The sequence below is a fragment of the Vidua macroura genome (assembly GCF_024509145.1).
Source record: "Vidua macroura isolate BioBank_ID:100142 chromosome W unlocalized genomic scaffold, ASM2450914v1 whyW_random_scaffold_38, whole genome shotgun sequence".
Classification (NCBI taxonomy): Eukaryota; Metazoa; Chordata; class Aves; order Passeriformes; family Viduidae; genus Vidua; species Vidua macroura.
In genome coordinates, this window is record NW_026530535.1 from 5,382,826 (window position 1) to 5,404,993 (window position 22,168).

The 22,168-nt window shown below is 46.6% G+C and overlaps 1 protein-coding gene across 1 annotated transcript in view; it reads right to left on the reverse strand.

The window, feature by feature from the left end:
* Positions 1–658: 658 nt before the first annotated feature.
* The window catches only part of LOC128822735 (kinesin-like protein KIF2A), a 229,650-nt gene continuing 208,140 nt past the window's right edge, over positions 659–22,168 (reverse strand). Inside the window, 3 exon segments of the mRNA XM_054004546.1 lie at positions 659–748; positions 20,407–20,518; positions 21,983–22,050. Coding sequence (XP_053860521.1) covers positions 659–748; positions 20,407–20,518; positions 21,983–22,050 — 270 coding nt within the window.

A 22,168-nucleotide genomic window follows, 5' to 3' on the forward strand; every position in this document is an offset into this window, starting at 1 on the left:
GCTCATAATACGGGCCAGGGCTCGTCTGCAAGTACTAGCTGGCTGTGACTTTACATGTATCCATCTCCCCATCAAAACATCCATGGGGAGGATGACCAAAGAGGCTTTTGAACACCTGCTAAGGCAGAATGAGAACTTACAGTTCGCTCTAGACAGCTTCTCAGGCCAAATTAAGATCGGACATCCTGGCCATTATTTGTTCAATACTGAATTCAAATTGTTACCCAAAGAATTACAGAGCAAAAAACCCCTCCGAGCACTAACAGTATTCACGGACGGGTCAGGGAAGTCCCACAAGTCAGTGGTGACTTGGAGGGACCCAGAGACTCAGGTGTGGGAATCAGATATTAAGGTAGTAGAAGGTTCCCCACAGGTGGCTGAGTTGGATGCTGTGGTGAGAGCTTTTGAGAGGTTTGAACAACCGTTTAATTTGGTAACAGATTCGGCATGCGTAGCTGGAGCAGTGTCTAGAGCTGAACATGCAGTTGTAAAAGAGGTGCCAAATCAGGTCATCTTTGGGTTGCTCTCAAAATTAGTACACCTGGTTTATAACCGTGAGCATCCCTTTTATGTGGTACATGTGAGATCACACACGGATCTCCCAGGCTTTATTGCCGAGGGAAACCGCAGAGCAGACGCCTTGGCAGCCCCTGTATACCTAGGAGGCCAGCCGAGCATAGTCGAGCAGGCTAAGCTGAGCCATCAGCAGTTCCATCAGAATGCCCCAGGGCTGGTACGCCAGTTTAATCTGCGGCGTGACCAAGCCAGGGAAATTGTGGCCTCATGCCCCAACTGTCAGGAGGCAGCTTTACCAACACTGGGAGCAGGTGTGAATCCCAGAGGTCTCCGCAGTTTTGAGGTGTGGCAAATGGATGTCACCAAGGTCCCTGAGTTTGGTAAGCTCAAGAATGTCCATGTAACTGTGGACACCTTCTCGGGGGCAGTTTTTGCTTCAGCACACATAGGGGAAAGGGCCACAGACGTCAGGAAACATCTTGTCCAGGCCTTTGCCACCTTAGGGGTCCCAACCACGATTAAAACAGACAATGGTCCAGCCTATACTTCCAAGGTGTTTCGCAGCTTCCTGCAAGACTGGGGGGTTCAGCATAAGACCGGGATTCCCCACTCCCCCACCGGCCAGGCCATAATCGAGAGAAACCCACCAGACGCTAAAGCAAGTCCTCAAAAAGCAGCAAAAGGATGTGTGAGTGCTGTCACCGCATGAGAGGCTCTGCAAAGCATTGTTTACCATCAATTTCCTGAACTGTTCCTTTGACAGACCAGAACCGCCAGCCCTGAGACATTTCAAACAACATCAGGAGCTCCAGCTAGAGGAGCTGCCTCCAGTGTTAGTGAGGGATCCAGACTCTAAAGAAATCCAGGGTCCATTTCCACTTTTGACTTGGGGACGGGGATACGCCTGCGTGTCTACGCCTTCAGGAATCAGGTGGATCCCCAGGAGGCATGTTAAACCCTACACAGCAGAGCAGTCAGTGAGTCGGAGTGATACGGTGCCAGTGGATGCAACCTGTGATCCCACCAACCTAGGGGTTGCATCCAATCGCAGACGCCACAAGGAAGGAAAAGATTCTACCTCTCCCTAACCAATGCTTCCCTTACAACTACCTCAGCCCAGTTATACCCCCAGTTCCTGTGTTTGTAATAAAGTTGTTTCCTAGTTTCCCTATCCCTAAACACCCTGAGAAGAACCAGCCCCAGCACCATCTCCAGGCCCTCTCCACCTGCGTAGCAGTCACCGCAGTTGCAGCAGCAGAAGAAGCTAGGAGAAGAGGCCACCGCTTGAGAGACTGAATCAACACCACTGCTTTCTTTTTATATTTTATTAAGCGGGGAGATGTTGCATCCTGGAGTTTGGGTTTAGATTAGGGTTTTTAATTTATGTTAAAATAAGTCAAGTTCTGTAATCCTGCGTTTCCCCTGTGTTGTTCCCCCCCTGCGGTTTCTGGCCCCATGCTGCCTGCTGCCAGATCTTCCCCCTCTGCTGCTCCTGTAACCACCCCCTCGTCCGGCCCCGGGAAACCCCGTGCCTGCCACCCCAAGCCACACGATCCCGCTCAGCCCGAGGCTCGGTGCCTGCCCCTGCGGGGTTCTCTGGTTGGTCGCTGTTGCTGGCGTCACCGCCACGGCAGCCGCCCCTATTGGGCAGCAGGCCGTGGATCCTCTCGCCCCGCCCCTCCATAAAATCCTATCCCGCCGGCACCCAGGCGCCATTTTCTCCCATGCGAGTGACGGGAGCGGTTGCGTCCTTCCATTGAACCGTGCCACGTGTTCAATAAACTGTTCCTGCCAAGCACGGAGTAAATGGACAAATTCCTTACCTCTTTACCGGATCCCTAGCGCACGGTAACAGAGGCTGGCCAGCCCACGCGCCCGAGACACGGAGCCGTGTCCGGGAACCTGCGGCAGCAAACCCCAGCAGCACGTGGAAGCTACGCCACAGCTGGGCTCCCAAGAGCTGCGTGCAGCCGGGGAGAGCGAAAACCCACGCCGCAGTTAGATATGGTAGTTAGAACAAGTAGGTTTGTAGTTTTAGTATCTTCCTTTATATAGTATATTAATGTATTATAGCATAGTTATAATAAAGAAATCATTCAGCCTTCTGAACTGGATTTGGACATCATAATTTCTTCCCACTGGGTTCGCCTGCATTTTACAATAGGTGGATCCCCTTGGGGACATGGAATTGGGGGCAGAAGGGCAGGACCCCTGGGTGAGGAACAGGGCCCCTAGCCATTGGGAGGCCTCACCCCAGAGAACTTTCTGGAATGTCACAATCATGGCTACAAGCCCTGTTCTGAGGCATGAAGAAACGGAAGAAGAGCAGGACGCCTGGGTGATGGGCACATGTATCTTGGTGTGTCTTTGAGCTGAATAGGGGTGTTTCTGAGCTCAGGAACACCTGAGCATCAGCTCCCAGCATTACCAGGACTTGGCAGACTTCAACAGGCACCAGATGAGGAGGGGCCGGTGCAAGGAGCATCCGAGGGAGATTTAAACAGCTCTAGGAAGTCTGAGTGACCTGAAGTGAAGCAAACAGGAGTGTGTAACCCAGGGCATGGCATGGAATGGCAGTGAGGGCATGGCATGCCAGTTGGCACAGCAGTTCATCCAGGCAGGACAGGCAGTGGGGCAAGCAGAAAGGACTCCTCTCTGATCATCTGAGAGCAGCCAATAGTCAGCAGACTCAGTAGCTAGTAAGGAAGAGCATGAAGAGATCCTTTCATTCCCAATCTTACTAGCATACTAGTGTAAGCTTCCTCAGTTATGGTACTGACACACCAATCCTCTGTAGATTCCTTCCAACTCAGAATATTTTGTGATTCTGCATGTCACAGGCACCACATGGGGATGGATGGCATCAGGGGTTGCAGTGGGCTGGAGGGAGATCTGATGGAGTACATGGGGGACCCTACGGGGCTGACAGTGGCTATAAGAGGCTTGAAAGTCTGTATGGGGCTGAAATGTGGGGTGCCAGCTGAGTTTGGAGGGACATAGGGGGCCAGGAGAGCCATATGAGAGCAAGGGGACATATGGGGGAGGTAGCAATGACTTTCAGGCTCAGTGTGTCCCCTGGCATCACCATGTCCTCATGTCTCTGACCCCATCAAGGCCATTCCCTTGTTTACCTTCATTTTCAGTAGTGCGACTCCACAGCAGTTCATCATCAACCAACGGGAGCTCAGCCAGGGTGGTGGGTATCCCCCCAGTACCACCCCCCAGCAGCTGTCACCCGAAATCTGTTTAGCTGCTATGGGGAAGGACTAAAGTTCAGAAGGAGCAGGCAGGGAAGAGCATGGGGAGTGTCCCAAAATGGGCATTGTGGCGGTCTCGGGGTGGGTATAGGACTTGGTGGGTGGCAGGAGTGCTGGACTAGGGGTGTGCCTAGGTTGAGTAGTGGATGTGTCTGAGGTTTCTCCCTCAATTGATGCAGTGTGGGGTGCATTAGATGCCACTCCATGGACTGTGGAGTTGGGCATCATTCTACCCATGAAGACTGAGGCACGATTCAGAACACTGCATGCGTGAGGTTTCTGGCGCTGAGGATGCTGGGACATTTGGAGTGCCTGGGAGCCAAGGGCTCAGGCCTGGGTGCTTGCAGGGTCCAGAGCTGAGTGATGGGAGCTGACTGGGCCCTGATGGGAGCTGAAAAGAGCTGAAAGAAGCAGCAGGGTCCAGGGCTGGGTGACAGAAGCTGGGCAGGTCCGGGACTGATGGTGGATGCTGGCAACATCCAAGGCTGAGTGATAGCTGGAGGGTCTGAGGCTGCAGTGGGGTCCAGAGCTGGTGATGGGACCTGGAGTGGGAGGTTCACGTTTCATGCCCCTTTTTCACTCATATTTCCTGACTTTTTCTCTTCATATTCCCCACAATTTTCCCCTATGTTTCTCACAATTTTCTCCTCATGTCCCAACATTTTCCCCCTACATTTTCTAGGCCTTTTTCTTTCCTCATGTTTCTCACACTTTTCTCCTCCTGTTTCCTGCCCTTTTCTTCCTTCACATTTCCCTCTCTTTTTTACCTCATGTTTCCTGTCCTTTTCCTATCACATTTTCCACCTTTTAAATAACTGACTGATTGTAGAAGCAGTGGCCTGCTTGGGCCATCCTGACCTTGATTAACAGCTGTTCTCCCATGACAAAGTGCATACCAAAGGATCAAGTACAGCTATAAATACCTGTGATTTGATGCACAGCCCTGAAAACTGGGCTGTGAATGTGTGTGGGATGAATTATAAGAGCTAGAAACATTGGCTCTACTCTTCCTTATTTTGTGTGGTTACTTTCTGTCTCCTACTGTCTGGCTGTGTAATTGATCCTAAAACTTGTACACAGAAGAAGCATATAAATACTCAAGTGTGTTTAATAAAGATGATCCTGCTTGATGATAAAGTGGTGATCTGTTATTCTCAATCGCTACACAGACAAGATTAAAAACTGGCTTCTGTATCTTTGTACAGACTTGGCATCATGAAGCTGTCTCGGAGCTCTGCCTCTGGCCAAGGCAGCCACCTCCATCCTATGCTTCCACTTTCCCACAGGTGTGTGGATGCTAACAGTCTGGTCAGAGAGAAAGTCAGATAAACTTTCCCAGGCCTTGTTCTGGGGGAGCTTGAGAAAGCTCAGAGAAAGAATTTAAATAATCTTTAATCTTTGCAGCTGGTGTTTTGAACTTGTTTACTTGTAAGATGTTTACAAGAAGGGTGTTGTTCCTAATTAGCCAAAGATGTGAGAGGTGTTGACTGAGGAACAATCAGGTCCAGCTTTCTCGGAACAGTCTATAAAATAATATGATGTCTAATAAACTTTGCATTTTGCCTCCTGAGACCTTGGCGTCTGTGTTGCCTCATTCAGCTGTCCCTAATACGAGAGCGGCACAGGTGGACCTGAGGCAGATGCAGGTGAACCACAGGCAGATGTAGGCAGCACTGCAAGACAGCCAGAGACAGGTTTCATCTCTCTATGGGGGCAGGGTGTCAGGGTTTCCCTGCCCAGAGAGCTCACAGGACACTGGGAACATCACACTGATGTATGGAAACTGAGGGAGATAGGACTGAACATCTTCCCACCCCCAGGAACTGCTGACAGGCAGGCAAGAGGCAGGAGCAAGGGCTGCAGTCAGGCAGCCTCTCTCCTTAGCTTCTCTTGCAGATGAACAGCCTGGTGCACAGTGTGTCACTGCCTTGTCCACACCAGAGTGACACAGGAAAAGACAGCCCATCTGCCAGCAATACAGGCAGCAGCACTCCTGGACACCCAAGCTGCCTCCTCTGCCATCAGAAGCCAGCAGCTGACTGCTTCTGCCAGGGGCAGGAGAACAGCCATCACCATGGCCAGCAACAGCCACCTACTTGTCCCCATTGATCAGGGCATCCACAGTCAGCAGGGCACAGCCACAGATGTTCAGAGCTTGAGGGCTGCACCACACCACCACAAAGCCTATGTTGCAAGTGCAAAGGACAAGAACCAGATCCCTATGCATGACACTCCTCACAAGAACTACATGGGGAGCCAGAGACACAGCAGAATGGTGAGACTGGGCACACAGCATGTTACATCAGCTTCCCTGGGCAGAGATGCAGAGACACGGCACTGGACAGAGCAGCATCGTTAAATACAACCTCAGCAGCAGGTCTCTGCTGGTGCACCACAAGACTGCAAAGGATCTGAGCGTTGTGTCCAAGATAGAGCCTTCACAGGGGGTGAAGATGAGAAGCCCATCCTGTGCAGAGCATAGACTGTCCCTGCTCAGGAAAGCCAGACAAATTTTCCAGGATTTTGAAAAAATCATGAGTAATCAGAGCGTGCTAGAGCTTCTGGAACCAAATTTTCCAAACAATCATGCTGCCTTATCTGAGAAGTAGAAATAGTGAGAAGATGATGGATAGCAAGAGCTGTGCCAAGGGAAGACATCAAGGACAAAGAGCTGTCCTAAAATGAAAACAAGATGCTAAGAACTGGCTGAAAGGGACGACAACAATGAAAAAGATCTGTCTCAAGGTGAATAGACGAGATGAAAAGTTGGCCCAGTGAGAAGATTACAGTGATAAAGAGCTGTCATAATGGGAATACAACAGACATGTCCCAAGGGGAAGATGGGAATGCCAGAGATGTCCCAAGGCGAATACAGGAGAGACAAAGACCTGTCCAAAAGGGAATAGGACAATGACAAAAAATTTACCCAGCAGGAAGACAACAAAGACATGTCCCAAGATGAAGATCACTATGACAAAGGCATGTCCCAGTAGGAAAATGACAATGACAAAAGAGATCTCCCACAGGAAAGACAATGTCCCAACAGGAATAGGGGAAAGACCAAGAGCTGTCCCAAGGGGAAGACAGCAATGACAAAGCTCTCCCAATGGGAAGATGACAATGAAAAAAACATGTCTCGTGTCCTAGATTGCAAGGTTATGTGTGTATTCTGTTCTCATCTGTTAGAGGTGTGGCAGTTACCTTCTGTTAACTGGGCAGTTTTCTTTATCTCTTCCACAAACCAATCCTCCCTCCAGGGAGACATCTGCTGTTAATGTGAAATAGAGTAGAAATTTAATGGAGTAGAAATCTATTTGGATTTAGGTGAAATGTGCCGCGTAGTAGCTTGCTAACATGGGTAAAATATGCTGTTTAGTCTGCTATACTCTGCTGTGCTTGTAAAACTGCCTCAGCCAAGGAGAAAGAATACAAATCTCCAAGCTGAAGAGATAAGAGGGGCCACTTGAACTCTGAAACGAAGAAAAAAAAAAACAAAGCTAAGTCTGCAAGAGATGGACGAAGGGATTAGAGAGTTCTCTGTACAAGGACTAATTGTAAGTTGTAACGTGAAATCAGCAGAATAAATATGCATGAACCTATTGTGAAACTCTATGCATATGTAAATTAGTAAGGGGTAATAAAAAAGGATCAGGAATCCTCAGGAGTGCGCATGTCCTTTGAAGGGGAACAATCCCCACATGGGCCCAGCGCTGTAATAAACATACCGTCCCTACAAATCTTTATTGGAATTGTGGGGTCTTGATTTTTCACCGCATTTCAAATGGGCCATTGAGTGTCACTGCATGACTGATAAAAAATTACACCATCCCATTGTGAGATGGTCCACCCAGGGGGAGGAGCCAAGTATTCCATCCTGAATATAATCTGAGATTTTGGGATATCAGGACAGCCTTTTCCACTGGATTCTCAGAAGAGCAGCTGCCTTTTCCACTGGATTCCCAGAGGAAGACCAGGCCCATCTACACCACCACTGGATCTTCAAAGGAAGACTACACCCTTCTACAGAATCACTGCTTCAACAGAACCACATCTGCCACTCCAGGAGGACTGCAGCCACCATTTCAATTCGACTGCTACCAACACCCTGACCAACAGGGTGTCAGGTCGTATTCTGAATCTGTCAGTGTTGTTTTGTACTACTGCATTGTTTATTTTATTTTTATTTTCTTCCCTAATAAAGAACTGATATTCCTGCTCCCATGTCTTTGCCTGAGAGCCCCCCTTAATTTCAAAATTATAGCAGTTCGGAGGGAGGGGGTTTACATTTTCCAGTTCAGGGGAGGCACCTGCCTTCCTTAGCAGACTCCTGTCTTTTTCAAACCAAGACACATTGACAAGACAGGAAAGACCAAGAGCTGTCCTAAGTGGAAGATGATGTCAGCTACAGCACTTGGGACAACTCCTTGGGCCCAGTGAACAATGACGACCCTCACACTGCTACCCCAAGGAGGCCTAGCTGTCTCAGCAGCATGGTCACAGAGGTAGCAGGATGTCTTCATTTGAAAAGACAGGAGTCTGTGGAGGAAGGCAAGGGCCTCCCATGAAATGAAAAAGGTAAACCCCCTCCCTCCAAATTACCACAATTTCAAAATAAAAAGGCTCTCAGGCAAAGATATGGGAATAACAGTTCTTTACTAGGAAAAAAACAACAACAAAAAAAAAAGTAATTAGTACAAACAAAACTACTGATAGAGTCAGAAACCTGACACCCTGATGAGTCAGGGTGTTAGTGATAGTCCAGTTAAATGGTGGCTGCTCCTCCTGCTCCTGGAGTGGCAGATGAAATGCTGTTGAAGCGATGATCCAGTAGAAGGGTGTAGTTTTCTCTAAAGGTCTGGTGATAGAGTAGATAGGCCTGGTCTTCCTCTGGGAATCCAGTGAAGAGGCTGAGGCTGAGTTGCTGTCTCAAGAAATGCTGATTTTATGCAGGTAGGGATGCTTGGCTCCTCCCTCTGGGTGGAGCATCTTACAATGGGATGATGTAACTTTATCAGTCATGCAGTGAGCCATTCAATGGCACATTAACAGAAGATATCTCTCCGGAGGGAGACATTGTTCTTGGAAAAGATAAGAAAACTGCCCAACAGATGGCAAATAGAATATATGCTTATTTTACAAGCCAGGACACAGGAGAGACAACTAGTGACCTGAGCATCTCTTGCCCCAGTGGGTGCCACAGCCTCTGAGCCAACTCTGGCCAGAGCTCCTGAGGAAGTGGAGCACCATGCACCTCTTGCTGCTGAGGCACAAGAGGCAGCAGCAACAACAGCTTCTCTGGCCTTCAGTGTGCAGATGACAGGTGCAAGAGCAGAGAGCTGGGCAGCTGCACCGCACAGCCCCTGCTGCTCACCCAGTCCTTCACCTTGCTTTTTGGAAGCCCATGTTCACAGCAGGCAGTGGGCAGGGACAGTTGGAGGTATCAGTCCTGTTAGTGCCAAAGACCACGGAGCCTTTGCCAAGGAGGAGGAAGAGTGGAAAGACTACATCAACTAAGATCTGTCCCTAGAGGAAGTCTACAGTGTCCTGGGCCTGTCCCAAGGGGAAGACAGAAGTGACAAAAAGCTGTCCCAAGAGAACAAGATCATGTACTTTTACAGAAAAGGGGCTCTCTGATCTTGCCCCTTGAGAGGCACAGGCATTTTGCCTGCACAGCCACATACCAGTCCAAGCCTTGCCTTGCCAGATGGAAGCCTATGCCCTCAGCAAGCAGTGGGCTCTTTGCCAGCAACGGCCATCCTGCTTCAGGGAGGCTGGGAGACAACAGGACTCCTGGACAACTAATCAATGTGATTAAGCAGAAGCCCCTTTATTGTTTACATTATGCTCTATGTATACATTCTAATACTACTGTACATGTGATCACGCATTTCTTGATTGGTGCCTCTATCTTGTCCACGCACTCTGCATGCACTTTTGAGGATATATGATTGGTTACAGTCCAGTGCTTCAAGGCCCTCCTTTTTCTAGTTCTTGTGGTCTTGGCATTTTGTTTCTCAGCCTCTTTTTTCTTAATTTAGCATAATTTATGTCATAGAAGATGTCATGGGTTGGCGCTGGCGCAATGCTAGTGTACTCATGAAAATATATTTTTCTTAAATGACTGCTGTGAGATGTGACTAGAAACAGAGTAGAGCAGGTTTAAGCTTAAAAATAAAGAAAAGAACTTTATTAACGTACAACTATAATAAAAGGAACACACAGAATTCAGAATGAAAATTTTTTAAAACATTCTTCACTTAATTTTTAACAAAACACAGTGAGACAAAACCTTGGGTTCTTGATTAAGTTACTACTCCTCAGATAATTAATTTTTAGTTTATTAAGGGAGAGAGGAGTCTTTCTTGTATCATAGACTCCCCCAGGAAACACAATTGTAACTTTTTATGTTTCTATGTAACACATGGCACTGCTCGGACAAAATCTGCTACCATGACATCCTCTTTCTATGTATAGTGCTCTCACTACTGTGCATGGACTGAAACTGCTCATAGGGTTCTTTTAAGGATGTTTTGTTAAGGACTAAAAGAATAACAGTGTCTTATTTTGGGACAACAGTCCCTCCCTATCTTCTCCCATGGAGCCGAAGGTCTTGAGAACAGAGATCTTCTTCACTGAAGACAGAAGGCACTGCCACACCTTCTTCATCTTTTTCTGCTCGCTTTACTCTTGTACATGATGTCACTCACTGAAGCAGGCTAGCCTCTTGGCTTAAGTTATTGTATCTATTTAAAAATGCAGTCTCTGTGTTGCAGGAGAAATTGGTTCAGTCTATGGTTATATAAGAAAAGTCCAGCCAAGGCCACTCTATCATCTCTTCTTAGGATTTCTTCTTCTAACATCACAGGTCCCAGGCCGTCTCTCTTCTCTTTCAGATTAAGGAGGATTAATGTTTCACAAAACTTTTTTTGTCTAAGAAGGGGTTAAAAGTCTTGGGCTCCCAGGACAACTGAAATCTCGGCTGCCCAGAACTCCCACGGCTGGGCACCTTCCCCCCACCCCCCTTCTCTTTCTCCTCTGCCGACATACTGCTGGCACATGATATCAAATTTCTAGGTGGTACAGGCTCTCTGTCTTTCTCGCTCCTTCCGGGGGGGGGGGGGGTGTTATAGGTAAAAATGATCAAGCCGAATTAATAATTAATAAAATAGATTTTTATTTAGTGACCAAGATTCGGTCGTAGATAGCCACAATAAAAAAAACAGTGCCGAGCCCGGGGATCGGTGCTGGGTGAGCACAGGTCCAACCTCTACAGCATCGGATCTATTCTGCTCACCCAGACTGTTCTGTCCGAGCAGTTCTTATACCATCTATTCTGCCTGAGGCGGGATTTCTTTTCTTCTTTTCAGAGGTTCACATATTCATGTAGTTTCTTTTCTTTGCCTTGAGCTGGACAAAACTGTGTCCTGGAAGCGATGTATGCGAATCATCGAATCATCGAGTTACTGGAATTCAGCATTGAGATGTGTCTTCCTGATGGCTCTGGCTATCTTAATCTTAGATATTTATCGAGTATTCATCGCTTGGGCAGTTCCTCGGTTCCTCGGATCACCTTGGAGAAGGACCCATCTCCAAGCCAGCCACATTCATTCACTTGCAAATTAGGTCCTTCTCTCTCTGCTGCCAGCTGTGGTTTCGAAATACCATGAAGCAATCTCCCCGTCTCCAGCTTGTGTGCTTAAGAAACCTTATAAGAATATTTCTTACCAACATAACATATTTCATACGTCTATTTCTCATAAGCACGAATTATCCAAAATACACATAACAGGGGGAACAAAGACATCTCAGTTTTTCTCCACCCTTCCGCCCGCAGGGGCCAGCCCGGTTCCAGTCCCTTCACCCCCTGGCCTACGTTTCCTAGGATGCATGGCTTCCCCTCCCCCACCCAGCCTGTGGTTGGGCAGGGGAGGTCTGAACTCTTCACTGACTGGAACAAAAGAGAGTGTTCCCCTGGGAGTTCTCTGCTTTTAACCCCCTGTGTTCTCAGAGGTGTGTCTGATGTCTTCAGTAGTCACACTAGGTGTCAATATTTAAATCTGACTACTGATTGGTTTGACTCCAACTTCCTGAGAAAACTCACTTCCTTATCAACCTATGACACTAACCTTGACGAATTCCAGAGGGCTCCAATAAGAATAACTAAAAACGGTTTGTCTGGAGCTGACTGTGGCCTAAGCTGTTTAAGTTCATGGCTACAATTCCCCCTTCTTCTTGCACCAGCCAAATCCTTTTTACTGTATTTTCCACTAAGTGGGTCACCAATTTTATTATGCATGGAATAATACAAAGCAGTATAATAATGACTAATAGTATTAACAAAGCTCCCTTTATGATATCTTTCAACCATCCAGTTATTCTCCATCCCTCAAACGATTCATCCAAATCCCAGTCATTCACAGTCAATTTCTTCATGTTATCTTGTAATTGCTTGAGTTTTTTGTGAATTGATGCAGAATGGTCGGAGAGGTTAATACAACACATTCCTTCAAAATCCTCACACCCGTGTCCTTGTGCTAATCGCAAAAAATCTATAGTGGCTCTATTTTGCAGTGTGATGTGTCTAATAATATCTATATCAGTGAGCATCTGATTTAAAATAGCTGAAGTTATGTTTAGTTGTTTGGCTGTCCAGCATCCCAACTTATTAAGCATAACCAAAGCTTGAGCAGCAGCAACACCTGGAGTAAGGATTGATGCTATTATTCGTGCTGGAGCGCCTCAAAACTCTATGTGATTGTCACAATCATGTCCCAAGCTTGTTTTCTACTGGTACACTGACTAAGCAAGTAGAGAATGGATTTTCTGGAGTAGTAGTAAATAAGCACAAAGTATCTAAACCTGAAACATTAGCTAAAGTCACCCAAACATTTGTTCTAGACTGGCTAACTGGCAAAGCTACACTACCAAAAGTAAGCAAAGCAAAATACAAACTTAATATTTGATTAAACTTCATGTTTCACTAAAATTATTTTTAGGCAAGAGGTTCTTTTCTTAAGTTTTAATTTTTGGGCAAATTTTGTCATTTCCCAATCTTATTCAAGCATTACTTAACAATATGGCACAGAAGTATTTAGTGCACATTCAATTTTTAAAATTTGGACATTTTCTGATTCTTTTGTCAATTCCTTCCTGTATCCTTCTCTGAGAATAGGAAGGCGAAAGTATAGCACAGATTACACTATGCTCTTGCCTAAAAACCTCACAGTACCCTGTCTACACTCTTTACACTAATATAAAAATCAGAGTTCACAGTCTTTGCAATGAGGGCAAGAGATTGCAGGAAAGAATAGTCATCTCTGCGTAATTCACATCTGTGTGCTTTCTTCTTTGCTCGTACAGTGGTCAGTGTGTTTTCTTGCGTGATATGGTTTCACATTCTTTGTTGAAATCCACCTGGGTCCTGTACCTGCTGAGATACAAGCAAACCCTGATATGAGAAACAAAATATTGATGAATTCTGTTTTGCAAAGTTCTATAGAGACATGTAAGCTAACGACATAAGTTCTCATTACTAACATCCTTTAGTCATAAATATGAAGAAACATCAGAGCAAAACAAGGCATGAATGAAGAAGAAACTGGCAGCAATTAGAAATTATTCAAATAATATACACAATCAATAACACATGTGAAATTATATAATTATTAAGCACTATAACACTGAACTGTCATCCCAGAGTCTGCAACAGCTGATAAACCTCAAATCAATGGAAGATTGGATAATCATGTCCAGATAACAATTCTCCAACCTTACTTTAAAAATAGATTCAGCTGTCATATTAATAAAGTCAAATTGTCAAGCTAAAGCAACTTGAATATTATTTTGATACAGAAAACATCTGGCTTTGCTGTCAAACATCCCATCCAGGTAGAGCCAGGGCCTGGCCATAGCCTAAGCGCTAATTGGTGGATACCTCTTAACACATTTTCAAACAAGGCTCTTAAGAATAGCAGTTATGAGTAAAGGCCTTAGGGTTAAAGACTAATCAAATCATCTAGTAATTGGATACCTCTGAAGTTCCCTTCAGGAATTAATGTTGCAGCTGGACTCTCTACTGGAGTGCTTCTGTAATAATAACTGAGGAAAGCCACAAGACTAGCAGTCTGGAGAAGGCTTTCAATGAAGTTCAAATATCTTTTCTTAGAACTCTGAAAAATACTTAAAATTATGAGACAGCATTGGGTCAAACCATAGAGTTAGTGCAAGGACTAGCCAGAGAGCTAACCTGGTCTAAGAGATACATAAGCAGCCAGACAACAAAAAAAAAAAAAAATAGGATCCTGAAATGACACGTCTTATAGGTGATCACACAAAGAGATGGTAAAGCATATGAAAGCTAGCTGTAAATACTATAACAATATCTTATAAATAATGCTTATCACAAAAATCAGTAGATCCACATTATACAATCAATATATCAGCAGTAAGTGTTTGAGGAAGTTAAGACAATATTTTTTAAACATTCATGTAATATTAATAACAGTTGCTATTTATCAGTATTACCTATAGAAGACAAAAACAGCAGAGACTGTAATGAAGAATAGAACTTTCAATGAAATTGATGATATAACAAACTGCATCTTCTTCCACTCATGAACAGGTGTTTGTCAGCGTCTCATCTCAGCTGTTTTAATTGGAGCTGTCTCATCTCTCTAAGAAAATTAACTACATATCTTACAGTTTAGACAAATGACTTATAACAAAACTTAGAATAAGTTATATTAAACAACGCTTAAACTTGGAATAAATGAACTCTGATAGCAAGGAATAATAAACTTAATTTTAACAGAATACCAAAGTGACAAAATGTAACTTAAGAGTACTTAGACTTAAATGTAGTGAAACTTAACTGAAATGAACAGGGCTAATGCCTTTATTAATGTTCAGCTCTTTATTAAAAAGATCAGCTGGGCAGGGGGCTCGACGCAGAGCTCGCCCCCGCGGTCGTAGCTTTCCCAGGCAGCCGAAAGGAAGGAGGCGTGCAGAGTCGGTCACTGGAGTCCCGAGCAGCAGCTGTCCTTTCTCCTTTCCTTGTGGCACACCGGTGGCCAGAGGATGAGGAGGCGTGGTGTGCAGAGTCTGTTGCTGAAGTCCAGAACAACAGCTGTCCCCGCTCCTTCCGTGGTGGCAGCACCAGGGCTCTCTGTCTCTATCTCCCGGCTTCTCAGAGCCTAATATAGTCTGTTCTTTCTTAGGTGATGGTGACGGTTAAAAGCCAGTCAGGGGATGTGTTTCCCTCTTCCTCAGCTAGGGCATTTGTCTAGACTCCTCTATTGTGTTCAGTTTTTGATTTATATTCATTTTTATCTCCTAAAAATACTCCCATGATCCTAAGGGGTTTTTATTTGCATGTTAGTCCCAGAATGGCAGCGTGGAGGGGTGGGAGGCCAGGTAGTTTAGAGAAAACAAACAGAGCAATTAGCTAATTAGCATTTCAATATCGGTACTTAGCTAGAGTTAGCAGTTTTCTTTTAGTGTTGCCATGGGAACTAGGAAAGCCCTGCCCACGTCTCTGGGGAACACCTGGAAACTGTTCATAACAAATCCCTCCTCTATTTCTTTGATCGGGTTTAAGCCCGCATCAACTTACAGTCCTTGGCTTTTGAGGGCTACCTTCTTTTGGCATTTCTATGCTTTTACTCAGGCCTGAGGGTAATTCTAGTGTTCTTTAGAAACCAAGTTTTTAGGTAACTCCTTTGGCTAAAGGACACTTAGTCTTATTAAACAATTACCAAGTACTTAAACCTTTTCTACGGTACTTTAACTCAGAAACAGTTATTAACACCTTACTGTATATCAGCCTCTAGCAAGTCTTCTTTAAAGTTAATTTTAAGTCCTCTGGTTTCTTAATTACTGTCCATGCACAAGAGGAGGCAGGTGACACTGTTGGGTCTGGTCTGGCGTCTGGGGGTGGCACTGGTCCTTTAACTCTGGTGACGTGGGTCCAGCCTTTTTCTTGGGTCTGTACTGCAGTGTGTGTGGTGAGTAGTACCTGGAAAGGTCCTTCGAATTTGGGGGTTAATGGAGTGGTAGTGTACCAGGACTTTATCAACACCCAATCCCCAGGACTGGTGTGGGCATTGGCCTCCAGAGGGGAAGTTTGGGAGAGATACCCCTTCTTTCGGAGGCCTTCTAGGGATTTTCCTATGACCTCGAAATATTTCTGAGTTGCTGCCTCCCCTTCCAGATAATCTGCTGTACTGAAAGGGGTGATTAAAAAAAAAAAAAAAAAAGGGAGTCCAAACATTATTTTATAGGGAGAGACCCCAAGGTCTGGTCCTGATGCACAAGAGAGCGAGAGGTAAACACCTGAGCCAATTCATCTTTGTTTCTTCAATTAATTTAGTTAACACATTTTTAAGAGTTCTATTCATCCTTTCCACTCTTCTAGAGCTTTGAGGATGCCATGGGGTGTGCAATCTCCACCTTATCCCCAGGGCTTTTGTTACTTGATGTAAAGTTTGAGCGACAAAATGTGGACCTTGGTCCAAGTCAATGTTATTGACTAGCCCATATCGTGGTATGATGTTTTCTAAGATTATTCTTGCAACTTCCTGCACAGTTTCCTTTTTGGTTGGGAAAGCCTCCACCCAGTGAGTGAGGTGATCTACGATCACTAGTATATGTTTGTACTTTAATTTTCCCTTGCAGGATCAATTTTTGGGCTTCTTGTATCAGGATAGCTGCTGCTGCTGCGATTACTTGCAGGCAAGTTGGCCACCCTCTGGCTACTGGGTCAAGTAGTTTTGAGAGCTAGGCTATTGGCTTTTTTTTTTTTTTTTTTTTTCCCACTTAAATACATTCTTAGGGCTTCTTTGAGCAACTCATTCATGTTCTTTTCTTGCCAGTCCTCTATCTTTTCTAGTTTTTTGTCTGATATCGGGTCAGGATTTGGTGACAAACTAGACCTTTAAGAGGACTTGACCCTCTGGGCTATCTGGGTCTATATTTTAATATAACTGGAAATTTTGTTTGAGTTGGTTAAGCCAAATTGCCGCGGTCTCATCCTTCTCCTGAGTACCATCAAAGGCCACTTTCGTGTTGCTTCCCCTATGGATACTCTTTGATCCCTCTTATCATGAGGGACCTATAGTCTCTCATGTTTTGCCTACCTTCTTGTTGGCTGGGACTCCAGTTGGGGTCCACCAAGGGCATCCCCTGGTTCCCTGGGGGCCCCAATCCAACCTCTCTTTCCCATATCTTCACCCCTGCCGCTCAGATCATCTGGACCTTTCTCAGAAAGAACAGAATGCTTAGAATAGCTCAGATCTCCCCAGATACAAATACTCAGCCCTAGAAATTGGTCCATCTGGCTAGATATTCCAACGGGGTGTTACACTAAATTTCTTAGCTCTTTCCCAAATCCCCTGACTTCGGAAGCTGCCAAAGGTGCATCCACAAACCCAACTCCCCCAGCTGCTCTACCCATAGGAACCCCTCTAAGGGGAAAGAGCCCCTCCACCCTTGGTGCTTCGGATCGGGTGCTACAATATGGCCCTTTTTCTAAGGCACCAGGCAGGGAAATAGTAGTGGAGACAGACACTGGAGGCCAGGGGGCATGCCAGGTGGTGAACCAACCCTGGGCAAGGGTGGCCTCAGCTCCCAAGTGGGAGGAGGCAAGGAAACTCCAGCTGGAGAAGGGGAAGAGGGAGTTGGGGAGATGGTTGAGGAAACTAAGGGAAGGGACGATGAAACAGAGGTGGGAAAACGGGGGAAAGGAATCAGGGACTCAATAGGAGGGGCTGAAGGACCAACTGGGGAAACTGTTGGGGAAGTAACAAGAGCAGAAGGGGACAGGCAATCGAGGGGGTCCCACTCCTTTATTTTTCTAGTCTCCCCCTCTCTATTCTCTTTGTCTTCCTCTCTATTTCTTTGAAACTTGCATATTCTCAGTCTCATTATTTATAGAATTCTCCATCCAGCAAGCTGCATAAGATAGTTTTTCTGTATCAAGGTCCTCTCGTTTTTTTTTTTTTGTTTGTTTGTTTGTTTGTTTTTTTGTTTTTGTTTGGTGTTGGTTTAACTGATTACACATCCACTGATCTTGGGTTCCATACCACGGCCACTGTCCATGTAATTCTAACTTCGGCCATACTTCTATACTGTAATGTATCATCTTACTCTTGTCTAGACCCTTCATGGTCTCCCGAGAATCCCATTAGTTTAACAGTTGCCTCAAGGGGCTGTTAGGGGGAATTCTCTTTGCTTTGGAAGGATTTGCTCCTTTACTATAACCTCTTCCCATTTTCAGGCCTCAAAAACAAAAACATATATACCTTAAATGGTGCTTCTATCTAAAATGGAATATACTGAAAGGCAGCTAAAGCTCATCTGGCCTCTCCCAACTTCGTATTTTGAATCACTTGACTAAACTTAATCTCTTTTAACTAAATTCCCACTCTTGGTCATACCCTCTAGGCACTTTACATTGTCTCTTGGCCAGGACAATCCCTAGACACACTCGCATCTATTGTCTTCCGTTCTTTTTCGCTTTGGCCTAAGTTTTGAACTTCTTGATGGTCTTTGTAGGCTTGTGCCCCTGCTAAGTCCGGCCCAAAATCTTACTTGGCCTTTTGCCTAACGTTCTTACTAGGCTTCGGAAGCTTGGTCTCCCTGCCGAGGTAAGGTCGAACGTCCTGCTGAGCCTTACACTCGAACTCCAGCCAAGCCCCCTTGCCTGACCCTACTAGTCTTGGGAAGCTTGGTCTCCCTGCTGAGGTAAGGTTGAACGTCCTGCCGAGCCTTACACTCGAACTCCGGCCAAGCCCCCTTGCCTGACTCTCCTACTAGGCTTGGGAAGCTTGGTCTCCCTGCCGAGGTAGGGTCGAACGTCCTGCCGAGCCTTACACTCGAACTCCGGCCAAGCCCCCTTGCCTGACTCTCCTACTAGGCTTGGGAAGCTTGGTCTCCCTGCCGAGGTAAGGTCGAACGTCCTGCCGAGCCTTACACTCGAACTCCGGCCAAGCCCCCTTGCCTGACTCTCCTACTAGGCTTGGGAAGCTTGGTCTCCCTGCCGAGGTAAGGTCGAACGTCCTGCCGAGCCTTACACTCGATCTCCGGCCAAGCCCCCTTGCCTGACTCTCCTACTAGGCTTTGGAAGCTTGGTCTCCCTGCCGTGGTAAGGTCGAACGTCCTGCCGAGCCTTACACTCGAACTCCGGCCAAGCCCCCTTGCCTGACTCTCCTACTAGGCTTGGGAAGCTTGGTCTCCCTGCCGAGGTAAGGTCGAACGTCCTGCCGAGCCTTACACTCGAACTCCGGCCAAGCCCCCTTGCCTGACTCTCCTACTAGGCTTGGGAAGCTTGGTCTCCCTGCCGAGGTAAGGTCGAACGTCCTGCCGAGCCTTACACTCGAACTCCGGCCAAGCCCCCTTGCCTGACTCTCCTACTAGGCTTGGGAAGCTTGGTCTCCCTGCCGAGGTAAGGTCTAACGTCCTGCCGAGCCTTACACTCGAACTCCAGCCAAGCCCCCTTGTCTGACCCTACTAGGCTTGGGAAGCTTGGTCTCCCTGCTGAGGTAAGGTCGAACGTCCTGCTGAGCCTTACACTCAAACTCCGGCCAAGCCCCCTTGCCTGACTCTCCTACTAGGCTTGGGAAGCTTGGTCTCTCTGCCGAGGTAAGGTCGAACGTCCTGCCGAGCCTTACACTCGAACTCCGGCCAAGCCCCCTTGCTTGACTCTCCTACTAGGCTTGGGAAGCTTGGTCTCCCTGCCGAGGTAAGGTCGAATGTCCTGCCGAGCCTTACACTGGAACTCCGGCCAAGCCCCCTTGCCTGACTCTCCTACTAGGCTTGGGAAGCTTGGTCTCCCTGCCGAGGTAAGGTCGAACGTCCTGCCGAGCCTTACACTCGAACTCTCGCCAAACCCCCTTGCCTGACTCTCCTACTAGGCTTGGGAAGCTTGGTCTCCCTGCCGAGGTAAGGTCGAACGTCCTGCCGAGCCTTACACTCGAACTCCGGCCAAGCCCCCTTGCCTGACTCTCCTACTAGGCTTACCTTGCTTGCCTTCCTGCCTTTCTGCTTACTTGGGTTATTGCCTGCTCTGATGGGGACATCCTGCCCTGCCTTCCAGGGCCATTCCCCTATGTGCTCTGACGGGGACCTCCATCCATGCCTGCTTGGACATCCCACCTGCCGTGTTGTCTTGTCCTGCCTGGCAGGGACATGCGTTTTGCCTGTCGGGGACATGCTCTCTGTCTGCCAGGTATGTGCCCTCTTCCTTCCTGGTACATGCCACTCCTGCCTGCTCGGACACCCCGCCCTACCTGCCTGGGACATCCCACCTGCCATCCTATCCCATCCTGCCGGCGCCGGGGACATGTCCTCTAGGACCTCCACATCCCACCTGCCCTGCTGGGGATATTCCCCTTGCCCTGATTGCCAGGGACTTACTTTGCCCATAGGGCACCTCCACACGCTCAGAGGAGGGCCTGCTTTACTTCTAAGGAGACGCCTCAGTCGCTCCTCTATTCCACTCACTGTCCCCGTTCCCGGCCGGCCCCTTCGCAGGAGTCTGGAAACGCGGTACTAGCGGGTCCCTCTCACTTCGGGGGTCCGAGCTGCCGGCCCCCGTCTCACTCACTCACTCATTCGCTCGTCTCCTGGTTTTTCTTACCAATCCGACGTTCCTCTGCATTGCTTGTCTCACGCTGATCCTAGGGTCCAAAGGTAGCCAGCGACTCCCGAGGGTTCCTCGAAGCAGGTGGTCATCTTCAGGCGTGGCTATCCTGGACGAGCCCCCAAATTGAAATGAACAGGGCTAATGCCTTTATTAATGTTCAGCTCTTTATTAAAAAGATCAGCTGGGCAGGGGGCTCGACACAGAGCTCACCCCCGCGGTCGTAGCTTTCCCAGGCAGCCGAAAGGAAGGAGTCGTGCAGAGTCAGTCACTGGAGTCCCGAGCAGCAGCTGTCCTTTCTCCTTTCCTTGTGGCACACCGGTGGCCCGAGGATGAGGAGGCGTGGCGTGCAGAGTCTGTTGCTGAAGTCCAGAACAACAGCTGTCCCCGCTCCTTCCGTGGTGGCAGCACCAGGGCTCTCTGTCTCTCTATCACCCTGCTTCTCAGAGCCTAATATAGCCTGTTCCTTCTTAGGTGCTGGCGACAGTTAAAAGTCAATCAGGGGATGTGTTTCCCTCTTCCTCAGCTAGGGCATTTGTCTAGACTCCTCTATTGTGTTCAGTTTTTGATTTATATTCATTTTTATCTCCTAAAAATACTCCCATGATCCTAAGGGGTTTTTATTTGCATGTTAGTCCCAGAGTGGCAGTGTGGAAGGGTGGGAGGCCAGTTATCTCCAGGTAGTTTAGAGAAAACAAACAGAGCAATTAGCTAATTAGCATTTCAATATCGGTACTTAGCTAGAGTTAGTAGTTTTCTTTTAGTGTTGCCATGGGAACTAGGAAGGCCCTGCCCGCGTCTCTGGGGAACACCTGGAAACTGTTCATAACATGCAGGACCCCATTTCCCCAAACATTAACCATCGAACTGCAGCTGTGGAAGGCTCCTTTCACACTGACTGAAGAGACAAACACTTTCAGAGAGCAGTACAGGTCTCAGATGATGCATCAGGCTCTGGAGGCAGTAACTTCTCCACTGATTATGTCACTGTTGGATTAGCTGACTGTATTTAGGGGTCTCAGATATTTGCCTGAAGTTGGCCAATATGAAATTTAGGACACAGCAACTGCCGAATTTTCATAAGAATACGTTAGTTGAGATAGATATATATATGATGTGATATATCATATATATAAAAGAAACATGCTGGCAACTGAATGAAATTCCACCAAGGGGATGAAAAATCACATTGCAGAAAGGTATTTCAGCTAACACCCCAGGGAATCATAATGAAAACTGCCTACCCCTAATACCAGAGGTGATATCTCCAGAGCAGGGACAAAACTAAGAGAGGCATCTACCAGATTCCTTCCAATCCCCACTATATCAATTTCTGGATAATGGCTTCAATGCAGTTTCTATTGATTCTCTTGTAATGGTTGCAAAAAGTTACAAATTTAATTAAATGTGAGCCTGAGTCAATAATCAGTATTTTGGGTTGAATCTTATGAAGAAATGCAAGTACACTAAAATTATTCAAGTAGTTAAAATAATTACACATCATGGAACAAGAATATTCCAAATATCAGTGACCAACAGCATATATATCTATAAGCAATAACATTTTCCATACCTATTTGCATATCTCAATGTATTTAGAGTGTTTTCACATGATGCTATCCCTGGAGAAATTGTAGCAATCTGGAGAAAACAAGCCATGCATTAATAAATCACTTTGTACAGATGAAACGGTAGATGAATTTAAATTAATTTTTTATTTCCAATTTGATTTGAGATATTCTACAAAAACTGTCTACTA